The sequence below is a fragment of the Mus caroli genome, chromosome 9 (genome assembly GCF_900094665.2).
Source record: "Mus caroli chromosome 9, CAROLI_EIJ_v1.1, whole genome shotgun sequence".
Lineage (NCBI taxonomy): Eukaryota > Metazoa > Chordata > Mammalia > Rodentia > Muridae > Mus > Mus caroli.
In genome coordinates this window covers 114656571-114675655 of record NC_034578.1, presented here as the reverse complement: position 1 = coordinate 114675655, position 19085 = coordinate 114656571, and the positions used below count along the sequence as shown (strand labels likewise).

The window sequence follows — 19085 nt, the reverse complement described above, 5'->3', positions numbered from 1 at the left end:
TTCCATGGGACAGGTTTGATCTTCCCTGTCAGAATATCTAACTTCTTCTTGTTTCTTCTTTGTGTGTGACTTCTTAACAAACCTCAACCAACTAATAACAACCAACAATAACCCCCCCCCCCCCCCAGGGGGTGGGTGGGTGAAGTGCTATAATTTACAAACCCTCTGAAAAGTTCCCAGAATTCCAAATGTCACACAGTCGCAGAAACTCTCTGCAGCTGGCAGGATCAAGCCCCTTCTATAGCATGAGGCAAATAAATGGTGGTCATCTGCTGTGGACAGTCTGAAGCAGTCCCATGTCACATCCTAGCACCGGAACATAACAAAAGCACGTTCTTATGTTTCTGTAAGTTTTTGTCTTTTTGTTTTTGTTTTAAAGATTTATTTATTTTCTGTATATGAGTGCACTGTAGTTGTCTTCAGAAGAAGGCATCAGATCTCATTACTGATGGTTGAGAGCCACCATGTATAGCAGGGAATTGAACTCAGGACCTCCGGAAGAGCAGTCAGTGCTCTTAACCACTGAACCATCTCCAACCCTGTTTCTGTGTTTTTTAAATAAACCAAAATTGTAAAATTTTCAGTAGAAAATTGGTAGACATTGTAGAAGAATTGTAGCCAGAAGACCTTGCAACATAATATGCTTTATTCGGAGAGGAATAGTAGACTTCTTTAGTTGGTATATACTGAGTATCTTGTGTGTGTCTCTGTCTCTGTCTGTGTCTGCACATCCGTGCTTGTGCTAGAAGGAATAGTAGACTTCTTTAGTTGGTATATACTGAGTATCTTGTGTGTGTCTCTGTCTGTCTGTGTTTGTACATCCGTGCTTGTGCTCGAAGCCTTGAGGTCTTTCTTTTGGAGTGGGTAAGTTTCATAATGGGCATGTTTGCCTTGTGGGATTTACTCCCATGGAGTTCTTAGGACCACTTTGCTTTTGTTTTGTTTTTTTAGAGCCAGTCTCTTTGCAGACCTGACTGTCCTGGAGATCTCTATGAGCATTCTGGCCTTAGCTTCATAGAGATCCTCCTGCGTCTGCCTCCTTAGTGCTGGGATTAAAGGTGTGCTACGTTTTTTAAGACCTTGCCAATGAAAATCGACAAATATATACTAAGCATTAAGTTTAGAAAAGTCCTGCAAAAGACAGAAGTGGCCAACATTTGTTTCCCTTCTAATTTTGGGTAGTTCCTGTGCTGTCCTTCAAGATAGCTTTCCATTCCTTTATCTCCTTCACCGCTTCTCCAGTCCGTCCCATGTTAGGCGTTGCTCTAGAGCAGATGGTTATTCTTTTGCTTTTTGTGTCCCACATAGCTGCCTCTTTAAGACCAGACCTTTATGGATTGTTTCCCCTTATTTTATCTTCATATTGCTATTTAGTTTTTAAAAGATAAGTAACATCGCTACAGACACCGTTCGTGATGTCTCTTTGTTAACACTGACACCCTTGCTGCTTCCCTTTGCTTCTGTGTCGACACTGCCTTAGGCAGGCTGTTGGCCTTATTCATTGGGTACTTGGCAAGGTGAATTTCGCCCATTGCTTACCAGTAAGTCTGTGATTTATAAATAGAAGGGTTTAGTTGCCATGTAGGGTTGTGGGCTCCCTTGGCATATGTTCCTATCTATGCACCACTGCACTTTGTCCTCATCTCCTGCTGCTGTCTCCTCTGTGTCCCCATCCAGCACGCCCTCCCTCCCCTCTGCTTTCCTGTGCACAGCCTCCATCTCTCTGTCTGCTTATTTGGTTGTGTTCCATGCTGTGTGTCTGTTCCTCTCTTCTCTCTGCCATCTCTTTTAGCCTAGATTCTTCATATAACAGAAAATTATATCAGTTTATCTGAGTCTTGCTTACTAACTTTACCTGCAGGTTCATTCATCATTGAAAATGGAGCCCTTGTTGATGGACCTCTTACCAGGTTCCGTGTCTTGGCTGTTGTAAGACTGACAGCTTTAAACCTGGAAACCTACATACATATCTACTCTGGCTTAAATTCCTTCATGCATATATACAATTGTGCCATACTCAGCCACATGATTATTCTCATTTTAGTTTTTGTTTTTATATTTATTTACCTTGAGAATTCTTAAAATCAGTTTAACAATTAATATACAAAGTGGTAGGTCTTGCTTTGCATTCTGTTCACATCTTGTTCTTGATGTCTTGTTCACAGCTATATTCTTGCTCCATCCCCTTCTTTGTCTCCAGCTCATGTCTTCCTGGTTCTCCTTCATCCCTTCCAATATCTCCTGTTTTCTTGCCATGTGCATCTCATGATTTCTAAACCAACCCTAGGAAAATATGTTCTTCAACTTTTACGGTTCTCTTTCTAAACTCACTAAAAATGCAAATACAAATGACAGTTTGAATATAGGCACCACACGTGTATTTGTCTTTTACAGAGTGGCTGGTTTCCATTCAACCTAAAGATTTCCGATTTTACTCATTTTCCTGCAGATGCCATGTTTTTGTTTTTCTTTATCGCTGAATAAAATTCCATTGTATACTTAGCACATTTATTTTATCTAATTTTCTATTAATGGACATGTAGCTGTTGTAGATAGCTTAGCCATAAACATGCACATGCAAGAACATTTATACTGGGACTTAGAAGATATGTTGATAAGTAGCTTGAAGGTAGAGTCCCTCTGTAATTGACCGTAGGTACATAATATGCTTATGATCAGTGAGAAGAGATTTGCTTTGGAGGATGGCCTCGACTTCCTGGGAACTCAGACCACCTGGGTGTTTGCTTATAAAACTTCTTCGTACAATTTTCTTTTTGTTTTGATGTGATATATTCTATTCTGTTTGAGATTGGTGCAGGGGTGGGTGGGTAAGGGTGTGTGTCTCACTACGTAGCCCTGGCTGGACTGGAGCTCAATTTGTAGACTTGGAGAGATCTGCTTGCCTCCGCCTCCTGAGTGCTGGTGTCACATGCATGAGACACCATGCCTGGCTGTCACTGTTAACTTGTAATACAGTAAGTATATTGATATGTTCAGTATTGACTACCTGGACAAAGACTGTAATGATATCACAACAGCTTTCTCTTCTCAGAAAACTTAGATTCGAGTTAGTTTATGGAACAGAGTCTGTTATGGAACAGAGTGACTTACGGTTAGCATTACTTGCAGTTTCTTGGAATTCACTATTGGAAACTGACCACAAGTCATCTTACCGTCTCAGTTAATAAGTGTCTCTTTCTGTGTCTCTTTCAGTCTCCCCGAGTAAAAGACTCAGTATCAAACTCTGAGGTAAGTAACTGGAGGCTACCAAGCTCTTGTAAAGAGACATTTTATTTTGTTCTTAGGTAAGCGTGTCAAGCAGTGTGTGTCTGTCTCTGTGGGATTCAGTGTTGATGAGGCGTTCATTGTACCGGCCAGACTTTGATCTGGCTTCCTTGCTTGCTGAGTTGTTTGTAGGTTTGCTTTGCTTGAAGTGGAAAGTGATAGGAAATCCCACAAACATTGCCCTGTACAGTGGACTGTTCTTACTACCAGAGGGACGTGACTTCCTGGCCTATTGTGTTGTACATTCTTCTTCCTGGTAGCACCTTCTCTTTTTGTATGGTATGTGATTTAAAAACTTACATTTGCTCTTAATCTGTGGACACTCTGTCTGTGTGCTATACGCAGCTTATGTGCATTACTGTGTACATGATTTATGTATCTGAATAATCTCGTGTATCTTAACTACCAACACACTGACACACTCCCACTGCTGTGTGTTCCCATTCCTCACTCTCAGTACGCCTGGGATCACTCTCTTTCCAAGGCCTGACATCATGTGCAGTGAAAATCCATCAGTCCTTTTGGCCAGTGAAAATCCATCAGGAGCTGAGGTTATGGCTTTGATGATAGCACAGCAGAAGCCTTGAGTTCCATCCCCCATGCTACATAAAACTAAGTGTGATGCATATCCCTGAAGTCCCAGTTTTTGTCAAGTAGCAGGATTAAAAGTTCAAGATTCTTCTTGGCTACATAATGAGTTCAAAGTTAGCTTGGAAGACACTGAGACCTTGTTCTTTACCCCACCCTCTTAAAAGATTGGGAGGCAGAGGCAGGAGGTTCTCTCATTTTGAGGCCAGCCTGATCTACAGAGTGAATTCCACAATAGACAGGGATACACAGAGAAACCCTGTCTTGTTAGGATAATATTTGTGCACTATGTAAACGTTGTCTCTGCATTATTCAAATGTTGATTTCCTACCAATAGAGAGCTGAGAATGGACTTTGGTATTGTTATTCCAGTTGTTCAGTACCTGCATCATATTTTGTAAACATTCACCTCCTTCACCTTCCCATTGGCTTAATAAATAGCTGACAGCGCGAAGGCACAATAGGAAAAGCAGAACTTCTGGGCAGAGATAGGAGCTGTAGGAAGAATTGAGAGGTGTGGAAGTTGCCAGCCAGAGAGGGAGGAAGTCCGACACACTGAGACATTGTGAGAGTTGGTTGCAAATGTGGACTAGTATAGATGGGCTAGTGAAGTTATACACGCCAGTTGGGAAATCGCCTAAGCAAAGGCCTGAGTTTTAATAAATAATAATTGTCTCTATGTCATTTTGGAAGCTGGCAGGTCAAAACAGTTGATTATTCTGTGTGCTTCGTATTAGTGGAGTCACAGTGTTTTTTATTTTCTCATCGGCTGTTTTCCCCACACAATGTCCTTGTGGTGCATCCGTGTTGTAGCAGCTCTCAGATGACATCTGCAAGTTGAAGTGCTTCCGTCTTTTGAGTAGTGGATAGCGCTGTTACGAACGCCAGTGTGTAACACCTGCTCTCAGTTCTCTGAGCTAGACGTCTAGAAGCGGAATTGCTGAACTGTGGGAATTCTGTTTATGTTTTCAGCTTGTTTGGTTTGAGACAAGGTACTACTTTGTAGTCCAGGGCCTCAGACTCACAATCCCACTGCCTCAGCATCTAAGTACTGGGACTACAAAGTGTGTGCCGCTGTGCTCTGCTGTTTTGTTATCTTCTTAGTGCTGGTGTGGTGCCATTTGGCTTCCCTACAACAGTATTCTGACATTCCAAATTTTCATATTTACTTTCCCTGACTCCTGCTTTTGTTTTGGTGACAGGATGTCATAGCCCAGTGTACCCTCCATCTCACTATGTAGCCGAGGCTGACCCAGATGCTGAACTTCTGCTTCTGCCTCCTCAGGGCTAGGATTATAGGCTTGTACTACCATGCTTGGTTTTATGCAGTACTGAGACTCAAACCTGTGAGGCTGGACTACAACCATATCCCTTCACGTTTTATTTCTTTGTTTTCTAGATCATTTATGCCTTTAAGGTAGATAATCATGTGGACATGCAATGTGGAAGCTGGCCTTTTGAAATTCTATTAATAATACATGACTTACTTAGAACTAACTAATCTTTAACTTCTATTTTTCTGTCAAAAATCTAATACAAGTACGAGCTTTTTACTATGGGACTAATGAACATAAAAGTTTCCTTAAGGTTTATTCTTGGTCTCCTTGGTTCTTAATTGTAAATTTAACTTAAATTTGTATGTGTGTGTATGTATGTATGTATGTATGTAGGAGCACATGGGTGTAGGTGTTCACAGAGGTGAGAGAGTGCATCAGATCCCTGGGCTGGAATTCCAGGCAGTTATTATCTGCCTAATGCGGGTGCTGAGAGCCACACTCTGGTCCTCTGCAAGAGCAGTAAGCCCTCCGAAGCAGTGAGTCAGATTTCCAGCCGGGCTCCTGGGGCTTTACTTAGACACAGTGTTAGGGAAGGGGTGTGTGTGTGTGTGTGTGTGTGTGTGTGTCTGTCTGTCTGTCTGTCTGCCTGTCATTATTTTCTGTCAAAAGTAAGACTTTATTATTGCCCCTTGACTTTTATCTTTTACTAGTAAAATATTTTTCACTTCATTGATATTTTTCCCAGTAGCTAATTTTAAATATGTTTAGCTTAGTTTTATAATCAAGCTCTGGTTGTCCTCCAGATTCGCTAATTAAACTGTATTGAACATTTGAAGCGTACAGTGTCCGTGCTGTCACACACTTCCCATCCTCCTCCACCCTCAGACAAGATCTCACCAGGGATCCTGTCTAGCCTGTCCTCCTTACCTTCCTGCCTCGGCCTCCTTCTGTAATATGATTGTGTGTCATAGTAAGTAACATCTACGTACAGAAATAAAAGGACTCCTCAGACAGCCTGGCTTCTCTTCTCCCCTTGACTTCCTTCTTCTCTGTTGCTCTTCTTTCCCCTCCCCAGCTGGAGCCTCTCCTTGTACTCATCTCCTTGTCCCCTCACCCACTTCCTGCTCTTCCTCTCCCGGTTCACCCCAGCCCTGGTCTTTTCTTGGTTTCTGGGTCTACTTTTTACCTGGGAAGTTCATGGATTCAGTTTTCTTTACAGCTGAGTATAGCCTGTTGTGTAATGAGCCACACTGCCTTTGTCTACTTACCTGCTGAAGGGCATTTTAAGTTGTTCCATTTAGTGGCTGTAATGGACAGAGTAGCCATGAACATTGCCGAACAGGTGCCTGTGGAGTAGGGTATTAAGTCCTTTGGGCATATCCAGGAGTGGCCTCGCTGGATTTCCATGGTAGATTTATTTCTAATTTCTAACCGGCATTTCCCTACCACCACCTGCACTTGTCAGTTGGTTTGTTGATGTCTGCAGTTCTGATTGGGGTGGTGAAATGCCAAAGTTATTTCAATTTGCATTTCTGTGGTTGCTTAGGATGGGGCACTCCGTACATCTTGAGGTGTTTCCACGCCATTTTCATTCTTTCTGTTGAGAATTCTGTTTAGATTCCTAGAACACTTTAAATTGGATCATTCATTTCCTTGATTCTTTTGTCTTTTGGGTTCTTTGTATATTGTGGTTGTTAATTGTCTGTCAGTTAGTTAGACAACCCTTTCTCACAGAGTACTAATCTACTCTCCCTTTTCCAGAGGCCGGGCAGTGACAATCCAGTCCCTGCCACTAGGTTCATCTTTCACAGGTTATACCTCAGAAAGTTGCTAGACAGGTGTGATGGCACATGTGCATACTCCCACACTTGGGAAGCGACTGGAGATTAGCCTCGACTACCTAGCAAGTTGCAGACCAGCCTCTTTAATAAAACAACAAAACACTCTCCTATATAAACCAAAACCAAAAGGAGTTTAGAATGCTTAGAAATACTGAATAGTATATAGTACAGACAAGTGCAGTGAATGTGAGTATCACTGGCACAGAAGTTTGGTCCTCGCCCCGTGTGCCCACTGAGATGGCACAGAAATTTGGTCCTGGCCCGTGTGCCCACTGAGATGGCACAGAAGTTCGGTCCTCGCCCCGTGTGCCCACTGAGATGGCACAGAAGTTCGGTCCTCGCCCCATGTGCCCACTGAGATGGTGCAGAGCTTTCCCACTCACTCTGCAGCGCTGCGTGTCTTTCCTGCAGCTCTTCTCGGCAGCTGAGCCCATGGGGACTTTGCTTCAAGTTCCAGAACAGATTTCTGCGCATCTACCTCAGCCAGCTGGCCAGATGCCCACACAGCCAGCTCAAGTCTCTCTCCTGCCCCCTGCAGAGCCAGCAAAACCAGCACAGGTAAGTGGGGACTCTTTCCTGGCCCGTCGCCTGTGGGCAGATGATAGAACAGTAGTAATGCCCATTGATACTTTGGTTTGGAACAAGTGAGAAATTCTGTCTTGATAGTGTTACAGGTACTAATAAAAGAGCTTTATAAGGATCACACAGGTTTTTAAGCATCAAAATAAGTCACTTATGAAAATATACCAAGTACAAAAAATCTGGTAGCATATTGTCAGTTGTTCTTCATTAGATCTTTGTGAAGTTTAAGGAAGCCTAGTGCAGTGGAGGAGTTTCCTCTGAGCCTGGAGAGTCAGCCATTAGTTTCCCCTTTGCTCACTCACACTCATTAATGCTGGTGTAATTCTTTAGGCTCTCTCTTATCAAATGTATTCTGTTGAAGATACTTGTCTATTTTGTAAGGGTTACCTTTGTTAAAGTAGGTAATATTTACTTAAGCACACACAATTGTCATTAGATTGTAGTGTGGTGACAGTTTCTGGGTAGTAATGGCTTCTGCGAGTCCCTGCATGCTGAGTAACTGTGGTTCTATCTGGTACTCTGCATTTCATGATAGTATGCCGTTTGGCTGAGTAAAAGTTTCACTGTCAGCTCGTTTATTAATTATTAGAAATGCTAGGAAAAAAAGGGGGGATTGGAGAGATGGCTCAGCAGTTAAGAGCACTGACTGCTCTTTCAAAGGTCCTGAGTTCAAATCTTAGCAACCACGTGGTGGCTCACAACCATTTGTAAAGAGATCTGATGCAAAAAAAAAAAAGATCTGATGCCCTCTTCTGGAGTGTCTGAAGACAGCTACAATGTATTTACATATAATAAATAAATAAGTCTTTAAAAAAAAAGAGAAATGCTAGGTGAGAAGAAATGGCAGTTGTGAAGTTTCCTTTTGTTCTTTAGTATATCTTCATCTTGTGTTCTGTCCCCGGAGGCCGCTGCTCTGAGTACTGCTACTTAGTCACTTGGCTGACTTCCCTTCCTTCATCTGCCACATGGGAAAATACAGGTGTCTTAGAAAAACTGACAGAAAGATTGGAATTATGTCAGACAAATAGAATGTATGTCCTCCAGCAAGCAAAGCTTTATAGGTTTCAGAAAGATTTCAAAAGACCCTGAATCTTGAGTTGAATGGAGTCCTGGGAGACAGCTACTTTAGGCTGTCCTGGAAATTAACTTTCTGATTCCACTGACTTAACTGATAGCTGCCTTTTGTTGATCATCTGGAGGTGGCCCCTCCCACCACAGGGGCTGTCTTGGGGACTACAAGGACTTAGGCTGGGGAGGATGGAAACTCCTGCCAAGTGTCTTTCTTAGATGGCCATTGTCCTTGCTTCATGTTCCTGACAGGGACTTTCTATCAATGCATTTCAGGCTCAATCTTCAGGAGAACGGTCCCAGGAGACCAAGATCCCTATCAGTCTAGTGCTAAGATTAAGGTAAGTGAGCATTTGCTGTTTCTGAGGACTCTAGAGGTGCTGGCATCGCTGGGCCTTAGAGTACGCTACTGCAGAGCACCGTGTGTTTCCAACATGAATTTCTGCTTGTCTGAGAATCCAGCTCTTAACAGGTTTGTTGACTGCCATGCATATCTGCTTAGCAAGGAGCAGCATGTGTATTTACAGTGTTGCCATCTGGGTTGTAATGGAGGATGCTGGGGCAGTGGCAACGATGGCTGCTCCTCTGAGGAGGAGTCTGACGATGGGGTTTGTGGGCGTATGAACTTAGGACAGGCACTTCATGGCTGTGATTGAGCAACCTGCGAAGAAGTTTGTAGCTTCTCGGGTTTACTGCCTGTGTTGTCATTGGTTCATGGTAGGATGCACAGAAAGGCCTAGGGAGGTTGCTCAGGAAGAAACGTCATTGGTATCAGATCTGTGTTTTAACCTTCCCTTACTAATAGTTGGGATCAAGATTCTATAATTTTCTTTGTAAAATAAATTTGGATGTTATATTGTTTCTTTATAGTCATAAATGAATATGAAAAAAAATAGCTCAAAGACAGGCTAGGCCTTCTTTTAGTGTTAAAGTATGCCATTGAAGTACCGTGCAGTAGAGGACCACACAGGAATTATAGGTAGAGGTCACAAGAGCTGTTTAAAATGGTTTCTGCTGGGAACAGTGAAATTACATCATCAACACTGAAAAGCAAATGTGGTTACTTTCTTTCTATAGGAAGTACTCAGTGGTAGATGCTCTTACCTATAGCACTGTACAGAGAGTGTTCGCGTCTCTGCAGAGAAATCTGTGTTGAGTCTTACCACAGTAGACATGGGCCTCAGGAGGGTGTGGAGGACACTTTGTGTGAGGAAGCCTCTGTTTTCTTGTTGTTTATTTTATTCTGGCTTGTTTGTTTATGCTTGTTTGTTTTATGGTGTTTTTGAGACAGGGACTAACTGTATAGCCCTGGCTGTCCTGGAACTTACTGTGTAGATCATGCATGCCTCAACCTCACAGAGAGCTACCTGCTTTGCCTCCAAAGTGCTGGGTTAAAGGTGTGCAGGATGGTGTCAGCCAGGGTGATTGTTTGCACAGTTTATGGAAATAGTAGGACGTGGGCTTCTTATTCCCCTTTATGCAGACATAAATGAACAGAAGAGATGATAAACACCTCAAGTCCAGTTTGCCATATTGTTATTTGTATTGGAGTGCCAGTTAAACCACCCAGTTTCAGTGAGAAGTCCTCAAGCATATTATTTGTGAAATAAACCTGACCCTTTCCCCTGTTTAGGTAAATGAATTTGAATTTACAGTGATTTGTCATGTGTACTGTTAGATACTATGTTCTCATTTCTCTACCTTAACTAGAACTTCAGGCTACCTAGATAGTCTCAACACATTGAGTATTGATCGTAGCTATACCACACCAATCATATTGCTACCGGTATGGGCCCAATTCCTTTTCCTGCCCTCTTTGCCTGTTCAAATCCTGCTCATTTTAAGTCCCATTTAAAAACTTACCTTGGGGGCTGAAGAGATGGTTCAGTGATTAAGAACACTGGCTGCTCTTGCAGAGGACCAGGGTTTGGTTCTCAGCACCTGCATGAGAACTATCTGTAACTCCAGTCCCAGGATATTTGATATCCTCTTCTGGCCTCTGAAGGCACCAGGCCTGCACAAGGTGCACAGACTTACAAGCAGCAGAATACTCCTCACGCAGAACAGACAGAAACCTTCCTCTAAAGCTTTCTTCTTCATTCTGGGCTCATGTGTTCTCTACACTGTTGTGGGATTTGAAGGAATAATGTGTACTTAGTTCTGTGAGTGTGTTGGAGTGGACACGTGGGAGTGGAACCACAGATGACAGTGTCCTCCAGCATTTAAATCCCTCCTTTCTGTGCACATAGGCTTTCCTTCAAGTTTATATGATTATATGTTCCTCTTCATGTTTTGTTGTCAAAACAAGAATACCAAAGATTGAGTAATGTATAAGTAATAGAGATTAGACAGGTGTGGTGGCTCACACCTATAGTCCCAGCACCTGGGGGCCTGAGGCAGAAGAATTTATGAGAGTCTGAGCCAGCCCAGGCTAGAGAGTAATATGTTGTCTTAACATTTTAAGTATAAGCCAGAAGTCCAGAGTGGTAGGGTCTGTGTGTACATTTGACGAAGGCCTTCATGTTGCTTTATCTTGTGACCTAAAAGACAAAGAGTGCACAAGAAAGCAAGAAGAGGCACAGTTCACCTTATGGTAGACAGACCTGCTCACTGTATTAGCCTCTCAGTAGCCTCTCAGTACTGCACCAAGGACTGGCTTTTAACACAGTTTATAGGTCTAATTTAGACCATAGTGTTGTTCTAGTGGGATTAAGTGTGGGAATGGATTTGAGTATCCTCAAATTAGAAATCCTTTGATCAGTAGAGGGGATAATAAATTCAAAGTCATATAAGATAATTTGATGATAATGCTAAAAGTGTTGGCTAAGAGCCCTGTAGAATGAGCATATTAGGACGAAGTATATGATCTGTGAGAACAGAATAATCTTTCTTAAATACAAATACATTCACATAAATACCTGTTACATCGGGCTGGCAAGATGGCTCAGTGGTTAAGAGCGCCGACTGCTCTTCCAAAGGTCCCAAGTTCAAATCCCAGCAACCACATGGTGGCTCACAACCATCTGTAACGAAATCTGATGCCCTCTTCTGGAGTATCTGAGGACAGCTACAGTGTACTCACATATAATAATAAATAAATAAATAAAATATACCTGTTACATCCATACATATATACATGCATATACAGGCATACACATATACAGATGTATACATACATGTAGTATACAGATATATTGGCAGACTGTAAGCATATATTCAGAAATTCTTATTTTCCTTATTCTGTTTTAATAGGAATTCCAAAAAAGAACTAAATGATATTCGATTTGAATTTACTCCTGGGAGAGGTGAGTATTACAAAATATGACTGACAACAATGAATGCTAATTTGCTAGGTAGGTATGAAGTTTTTGTTATTTAGATAAGGTTTGCTTTTAAAGAATGGTGAAACTTCCTTGCTTAGGTTTTGGGAAATATACATGAAGAAAAACTGCAATGGATTTACTAGTAGTTTCATTTGGAGATGTGACTCTAATAAGCTGTATAGTAATCGATACAAGCCTATTAATAAATGCCACTCACTATGAGGCATGCATTTCCCTAAACATTATCCCATTCAGTTCTCTTTTTTTTTTTTTTTTTTTTTGAGACAGGGTTTCTCTGTGTAGCCCTGGCTGTCCTGGAACTCACTTTGTAGACCAGGCTGGCCTCGAACTCAGAAATCCGCCTGCCTCTGCCTCCCGAGTGCTGGGATTAAAGGCGTGCGCCACCACGCCTGGCCCCATTCAGTTCTTAAGACAGGGATCTAAGGAACAATGATTCCCATTTGGAGAGGATGAAGTCCAGGTTAGAGGAACCCAGAGCAACCAGTTCATAATCTAGAAGGAGGCACTGAAGTCAAGTTCTTCCAGAGTCCATAGTCCTTGCTCTTATCCTTGCACATGCTTCTCTCTGATAAACACGCAAGACACAGGGTTCCTGGCTCCCTTTCCTCATGTGGAAGCTGAACCTTGTCACAATACTGCTTCTCATTGTGAACTTCAACCTGGAACAAGGTGTCATTTTTCTTGCCTTTGTTAACTCATAGTTAGGAATGGCCAGAAAATGTCTGTTCCTAGGTTCCACAGTCTGCATGCAGATATACAGAGGGTGTTTTTCTTTTTAGGTATGTTTTTAGGAGTTTTAATTGCTAGGCATCTGTATGAATGTGTGCACACCACCTGTTTTAGTTTTACTGCTGTGAACAGACACCATGACCAAGGCAACTCTTATAAGAACAACAATTGGGGTTGGCTTACACATTCAGAGGTTCAGTTCATTATCAAGGCCGGAGTATGGCAGCATCCAGGCAGGCATGGTGCAGAAGGAGCTGAGAATTCTACATCTTCATCTGAAGGCTGATTGGCTCCCACGAGATTAGGAGGAGGGTCTCATTACCTACCCCCACAGTGACACACTTCCTTCAGCAAGGCCATACCTATTCCAATAAGGCAACACCTCTTAATAGTGCCACTCCTTGGGCCAAGCATATTCAAACCACCACACCCCCTCCCATCGGTTCTCTTGTACCTTCTAGAGACTCCAGCACCTATTCAGTTAAGGATGAAATTGGCTGGTTGGTTTGCTGTTTGAGGCAGCATCTCACTGTGCAGTGTTAGCTGGCCTTAAACCCATAGAGATCTGCCTCCCTCTGCCTCCATGGTGCTGAAATGAAATTAGACTGAGATCGTTTACTTCATCTATTTGCTTTCTGTTGTATCTATTGCTTACATTGTCTCACCTAGGATGAGTAGGTAAGAAAATAAACTGCCATCATAATGATGATAATAAATTTTCATGATTCTCAGGAAAGATAGTAAGGTATTTTCTCAAGTTTTGAATTTGAGAAATTCAATTCACTGAATTTCATGTCTAAGCTCAGAGAGCTCAAGTTTAGAGTTCTTACTAGATGTTCTTTGTAGAACATTGAGTGAGCAGGACAGAGATTGAGTCCTAGAAAAACCAAAGTAAAAACAGGCTACAGTTGCTAATACTGATGGGAAGTTTCAGGCATGCCAACACTTTGGGTTGAAACACAGCTAGTGGATTTGTCTCCCCTTGTAGCTCACTCACTCTTGTGATGCGCTCGCTCATGAGCTCTGCACTATACAGCTCAGTGATTGTCTTCTGCTTTGAGCCATATAGTTCATATAGACTCTGTTCCCTGGCCAGACCTTTAAGAATGCTTCACCTGAGAGTCAAGGACAACCCCCACCTGCCTTCCTAATTCTGCCCACGGAGCAGTTAGCTTGGCTCTGGTGTGTTCTCCCTGTGCCGACCGTGAGCATTACAGTGACATGTGTACACAAGAAACACAGCACTGTGTTCTTTGTTCCTTCAGATACAGCAGAGGGTGTTTCTCAGGAGCTCATTTCTGCTGGCCTGGTTGATGGAAGGGATTTAGTAATAGGTAAGCATATTATTTTCTGCTCTTAGCCCTAATGTCATGATGTATACATGGTACCAAGAAATCCTGCTTCCAGTGAACAGGTCTGGTGCTTCTTGAAGTAGTCTTGGCTTCATTAAAATTATAGTATCAAAGACAGTTCCTGAGCAAGCCAGCAAAAACCTGTCCTACCTCAGACCCTTGGTAGACTATCTCTGGGACAGCAGAGGAAATGACAGGAAAAGCAGTGAGATAATGGCTCTGTTGCCTCTGATACATTGGCCCGACTGATCTGTGTTCTCTGCCTCTCATACGTCGGACTGACTGATGTGTGTAAACATGGAAATGAGCAGGCTATAGATTGAGTCCTAGGAAAACCGAAGTGAAGGTGGGCATCCCGGCACTTGGTCTGAAACACTAACTGATGGATAGTTCAGGCTGTGCGTGCCTTGTATAGTCTGTGTCTTTTCTCCTTATTTTCTGGGGGGCCAAAGTCTTGCTCTGAAGCTCAGGCAGGCCTGAAACTTACTACTTATCTCCTGCCTCAGTTCCCCAACCCCCGGCCCAGTGCTAAAATTGTACAGGTGTACATCTCACACTTGGGTTTGTAGTATGCCATTTGAAAAAGATTCTTATTTATGGAATAGTAGAACAAAAACAGATCACAGACTATACTCGGTTGCCTCCTAATCACAGGCTTTTGGTGTCATAACATAAGGCATACTTTTTACTCTGCTGTTGCTTTAGGGGAGTCCAGACATTTTAAAGAGTTCATTTAACAGTGACTCAGGATTTATTTATTCAGTGATCAGTGATAGCTTTGATTTGGAAAATGACTGGCCCTTTCTTCCCATTCTGATTGTCCATTGAAGATTTTTTTTTAAAGATTTATTTATTATTATATCTAAATACACTGTAGCTGTCTTCAGACATACCAGAAAAGGGTGTCAGATCTCATTACGGATGGTTATGAGCCACCATGTGGTTGCTGGGATTTGAACTCAGGACCTTCGGAAGAGCAGTCAGTGATCTTAACTGCTGAGCCATCTCTCCAGCCCCCATCGAAGATTCTTAACTTTCACATTAACTTTAACATTTTAGGATTTTAAAGTATTGTTGAAAATGTATTTGTGTAGCTGCTCATTAATTTTCTTTGTATGATTGCAGTGGCAGCCAATCTGCAGAAGATTGTGGAAGAGCCTCAGTCCAACCGATCTGTCACTTTCAAACTGGTACTCACCCCTTCTCTCTAGACAGCTGTTCCATTCACCCCACCTCCTACAGACCAGCCATTCCATTCACCCCCTCCTCCTGCAGACGGCCATTCCATCCACCCCACCTCCTGCAGACGGCCATTCCATTCACCCCACCTCCTACAGACCAGCCATTCCATTCACCCCCTCCTCCTGCAGACTGGCTGTTCCATCCCCTAACTGCCAAGGCTAGAGAGTAGGCTGAGTCAGTGGGGCAGTGGTGGTGCACGCTTTTAATCCCAGCATTTGGGAAGCAGAGGCAGGTGGCTGAGTTTGAGGACAGCCAAGGCTACACGGAGAAAAACCCTGTCCTGAAAAACCAAAAACGGCTCTGCCGAGTTGTGTTCGTCCATTCTGCCCAAGCCCTGACTGCGCTCTCAGTCTGCACGGCCTCACTTCTCTCCCTCCCAGAAGCTGCAACCAAGGCCTCTAACTCTTCCAAGGAAGTTAGAGAGCTATTTGACATAGTTATACAAACAGCCCCAGCATTTCTAGAAGAAACACAGTGGCCTCTTTATATCTCAGGGACCTTTCACCTACCGCCTTCCTTTCTGCAGCCTTTTATCTGTTTTTATTGCTACCTGAACTTTTGTTTATAAATTGCCACACCTTGTCATTTTGTTTGGTTCATAGGCATCTGGTGTTGAAGGCTCGGATATTCCTGATGATGGCAAACTGATAGGATTTGCCCAGCTCAGCATCAGCTAAACCACAGACCTGGAAGAGTCAGCCTAGGAGATGCCACACATGCACATGTCTGTTGCTTCTGTTGGCTTGAACCTACAACTGCCAAAGAACCCAGCAACAAACCTCCCAGCTTGGAGCTTTAGTTTTTTTCTTTGTTTTTCTTGCTGCCCTCCTCCCTGCCCCCCCTTTTCTTACAAGGAAAGAAAAGTTGGATCGCCAGTGGCCAGCCTCCCCTCAGAGAGTTCCATTGGTAGACACGCTGCTCATGTCCCCTCTCCCTCCATCTGAGAAGCAGAAGCTGCCAGTGTGCCTCAAGGCCCAGGATGGAAGTCTCTCAATTCATTCTTGCCTTACTACAGTGATGGTCCCAGTGGATAGAGCAGCTGCACTGGGCAACCTCATCTTGCCTGCTCTCCCGCGCCTGCTGGGACATGAGCATCTTGGGATATCTCTTTAACACTCAAGTAGCAATTAAAGTTGATTGTTCAGCTGGAGCCCAGAGAATTTAATTACTGTTTTTTTCTTTGTACCTGATTCTAGCAACCTTTGTTAGGAAAAAGCACAGCCTCGAATGGAGGCAGCCTAGACTCTTGTCTGTCCTCTCCATGGTGTCTCTTCCGTGTTTTGCTGAGCTGTTCTCAGGCACCCCCTACTGCTCCCTCCTGAAAGGGTTGCTAGCCTTAACTTTCAGCTGGTGCGAAACATCTGACTGTTGTCAGACTTCAGCCATCTGCTCCTGCAGCGTGCAGCTTTGGATTGTTTGTGCAGAAAACAGCAAGCAATGGCTTATAAATCTTATCTTGCCAGAAGTAGTTTTTGAACAAGAAAAAGAACTTTGTAAATCATATCATTGGGAAAGTATTTTCAATATTTAAAATAATTAAACTGAAGAAAAACTGATCTTTGATCCTCCTGTGAAGATGGACTTGCCTGGCCTCTTAGTCATGTGGAAATGGTGTACCCAGCTGAGATTTTTACAGCAATAAAGGAGACTCTCACTAGGCTAGAGGCCGCCTTCTGCTCTTCTCTTGCACCAACTCTGTGGAGGGGGTCTTCATTCACTAAACTGACCCAGGATGGAACACGAAACCACACGTGCCGTGACCTTTAGGTTTATGAGTAGACAGTGTTAATTTGATTTTCTACAGGAATTATGTAACTTATTCTTTAGGTTTAAAAAGAGTGCTCAACTATACAGAGAAGCCCTGTCTCAAAAACCAAACCAACCAACCAATCAAACAAACGAACACGATCAATGCAATATGGGAATAATCAGTGAGGTTGACTTTTTTTCCCTACTGTTGAATAGCATTTGTCTAATTGCTAATAAGCCTGTCGAATTACCAAATTTTATATAAGAATGGAATAGTCAGTCTGGCCTTAAAGAGACACAAAGATGGGTTTCGAGCCCCTAGAAAGGGACTAGTTAGTTGCCTTTGATAGAATTCCTTGCACCTGCCATTGTTGGTTTGATGAACAAGATTAGGTACCCAGTGTGATCCCACCCTCACCCCACCTCACCCAGATCAAACCGTAGGGCTGCTCCTAGAAGCAGCTCTATTGACTTCTCTTGGAACACACCTGGACGCTTTCCCCATCTCTAACCTGTGCCACCTCTTGTTTCGTTCATGCTGAGCCTGTAGTTTCAGTCGTGGACTTTTGTACTGTTGAGTGCAAAGGCATGTTGGAAAAGGTGTTGGGGAGGAAGAGAAGATGGATTTGAGAGGGGAGTTAGGAGAATAGAGAGTTTAAGGTCCCAGCAGGTTGGTAAAAGGAGGCTCCTACCAAGCTAGGAGGGAGAAAAAAAGAGTAAGCAGCTAGTTAGAAAACCATTTCTTTTTCTTTCTTCTTTCCCCACTTGTTAGAGCTATGAGGAAGCAAGGCTGGGAGGTGGGGTTGAGGTGCAGGAAGCAGGCAGTGTTGTTACCTTTGCAGACGACTCTGGCTTGCTGTAGAATCCAGCTTGGTTCCAGCAGCTTGACGTAACACACTTACGGGCTCAGGAAGGAATTTGCGATCACTGTTGTGGCTTTTGACTTGGGGTGGTCCAGTGCCTGGCTGGAAGTAAGCAGCAGCCCATCTCATGTTCACCTTCACTAGACTGTCATCACCTTTGCCCTGCTCTGGGGGACAGACATGACAGCAAAAGTGTCCCGGGACTCTTTCGGTTCATTGTTTGCTTTTTTGGCAACTAGGAGGTCGGCACTAAGACCCAGGACAGTGTTACTTCTCTGTGATGTGTGGTGACTTCCTTCTGCTGGCTTATGCAGTGATGGTGAGAGAACCAGTCAGTGCAAACTGCTGCGGTGGGTCAGCTGGGAGCCAGGGAGCTGGAGCAGTGCTTCCGGGGGTACTGTCACTAAGCCCTCAAGACACCCTTGTCCCTGAAGCAGGGACTACCTATAGCACAAGATAGTATGTGCCAATATAGCCAAGATACTATGTCAAATGGTCTTTCTAAATGATTAAAGGAATCATTTGAGTTGGTTTTTGTTTTTTGTGTTTTCCCTCTGTTTTCAACCAAATCCTAGAGCCAGCTGAGACTGCTAAGTAATCTGAAGGCTAGAGCAAGGATATACCAGTGATGTCAGTCCCTCTAGAACGTTTGCTGGATGGTGGAAGATGTAAAATATTACCTTCTCCCTCTCCTCTTGACTTGTATTTTACTGCATGTTTTTTTTTTTCATTTTTAATCAATAAAGAGTAAATTGTCCTTAATGATATATGAATGCTTTCATTTATTTATTTATTTTGATGGCGGTGGTTGGGAAGAGCTCTGAGTAAGACATGACATCACTCCTTTTAGTTTTCATGTGACTAGAGTGAAGCCAAGGTGCACATGCACAGTAAGGTGACCACGCTGACATCCCCGTCTTTAGTAGGATAGTTTAAAACTGTTGTGCTTCTGTTGGAAGGTGTAGAGCAGTTTGTTAGATTCCTTTCTAATAGGTATTACCATCCCCATTTTACTTGTGAAGATTGGGTAACTTTTCCTATACTCAGTGTTAAAAAGTTCTAGAAGCAGTTTTCAAACTCCTTTTGCTTGCTAATTACTCCAGCATCCCTCCTCTTAGCCTAGCATGTCATCTAGCTTCTCCCCACGGGGTTTGGATACCTGAAT

General features: G+C 43.1%; 1 protein-coding gene across 2 annotated transcripts in view; it reads left to right on the top strand.

Moving 5' to 3' along the window:
- Positions 1-18687, top strand: part of Oxsr1 (oxidative stress responsive kinase 1) — an 83154-nt gene extending 64467 nt beyond the window's left edge. For both annotated transcript variants that reach the window (XM_029481498.1, XM_021172478.2), the window contains 7 exons: positions 3214-3249; positions 7403-7549; positions 8918-8982; positions 11894-11946; positions 13980-14048; positions 15192-15256; positions 15911-18687. In XM_029481498.1, the coding sequence (XP_029337358.1) occupies positions 3214-3249; positions 7403-7549; positions 8918-8982; positions 11894-11946; positions 13980-14048; positions 15192-15256; positions 15911-15985 (510 nt within the window). In that variant the 3' untranslated portion in view covers positions 15986-18687. The remainder of the gene's footprint in view (positions 1-3213; positions 3250-7402; positions 7550-8917; positions 8983-11893; positions 11947-13979; positions 14049-15191; positions 15257-15910) is intronic.
- Positions 18688-19085: the final 398 nt, after the last annotated feature.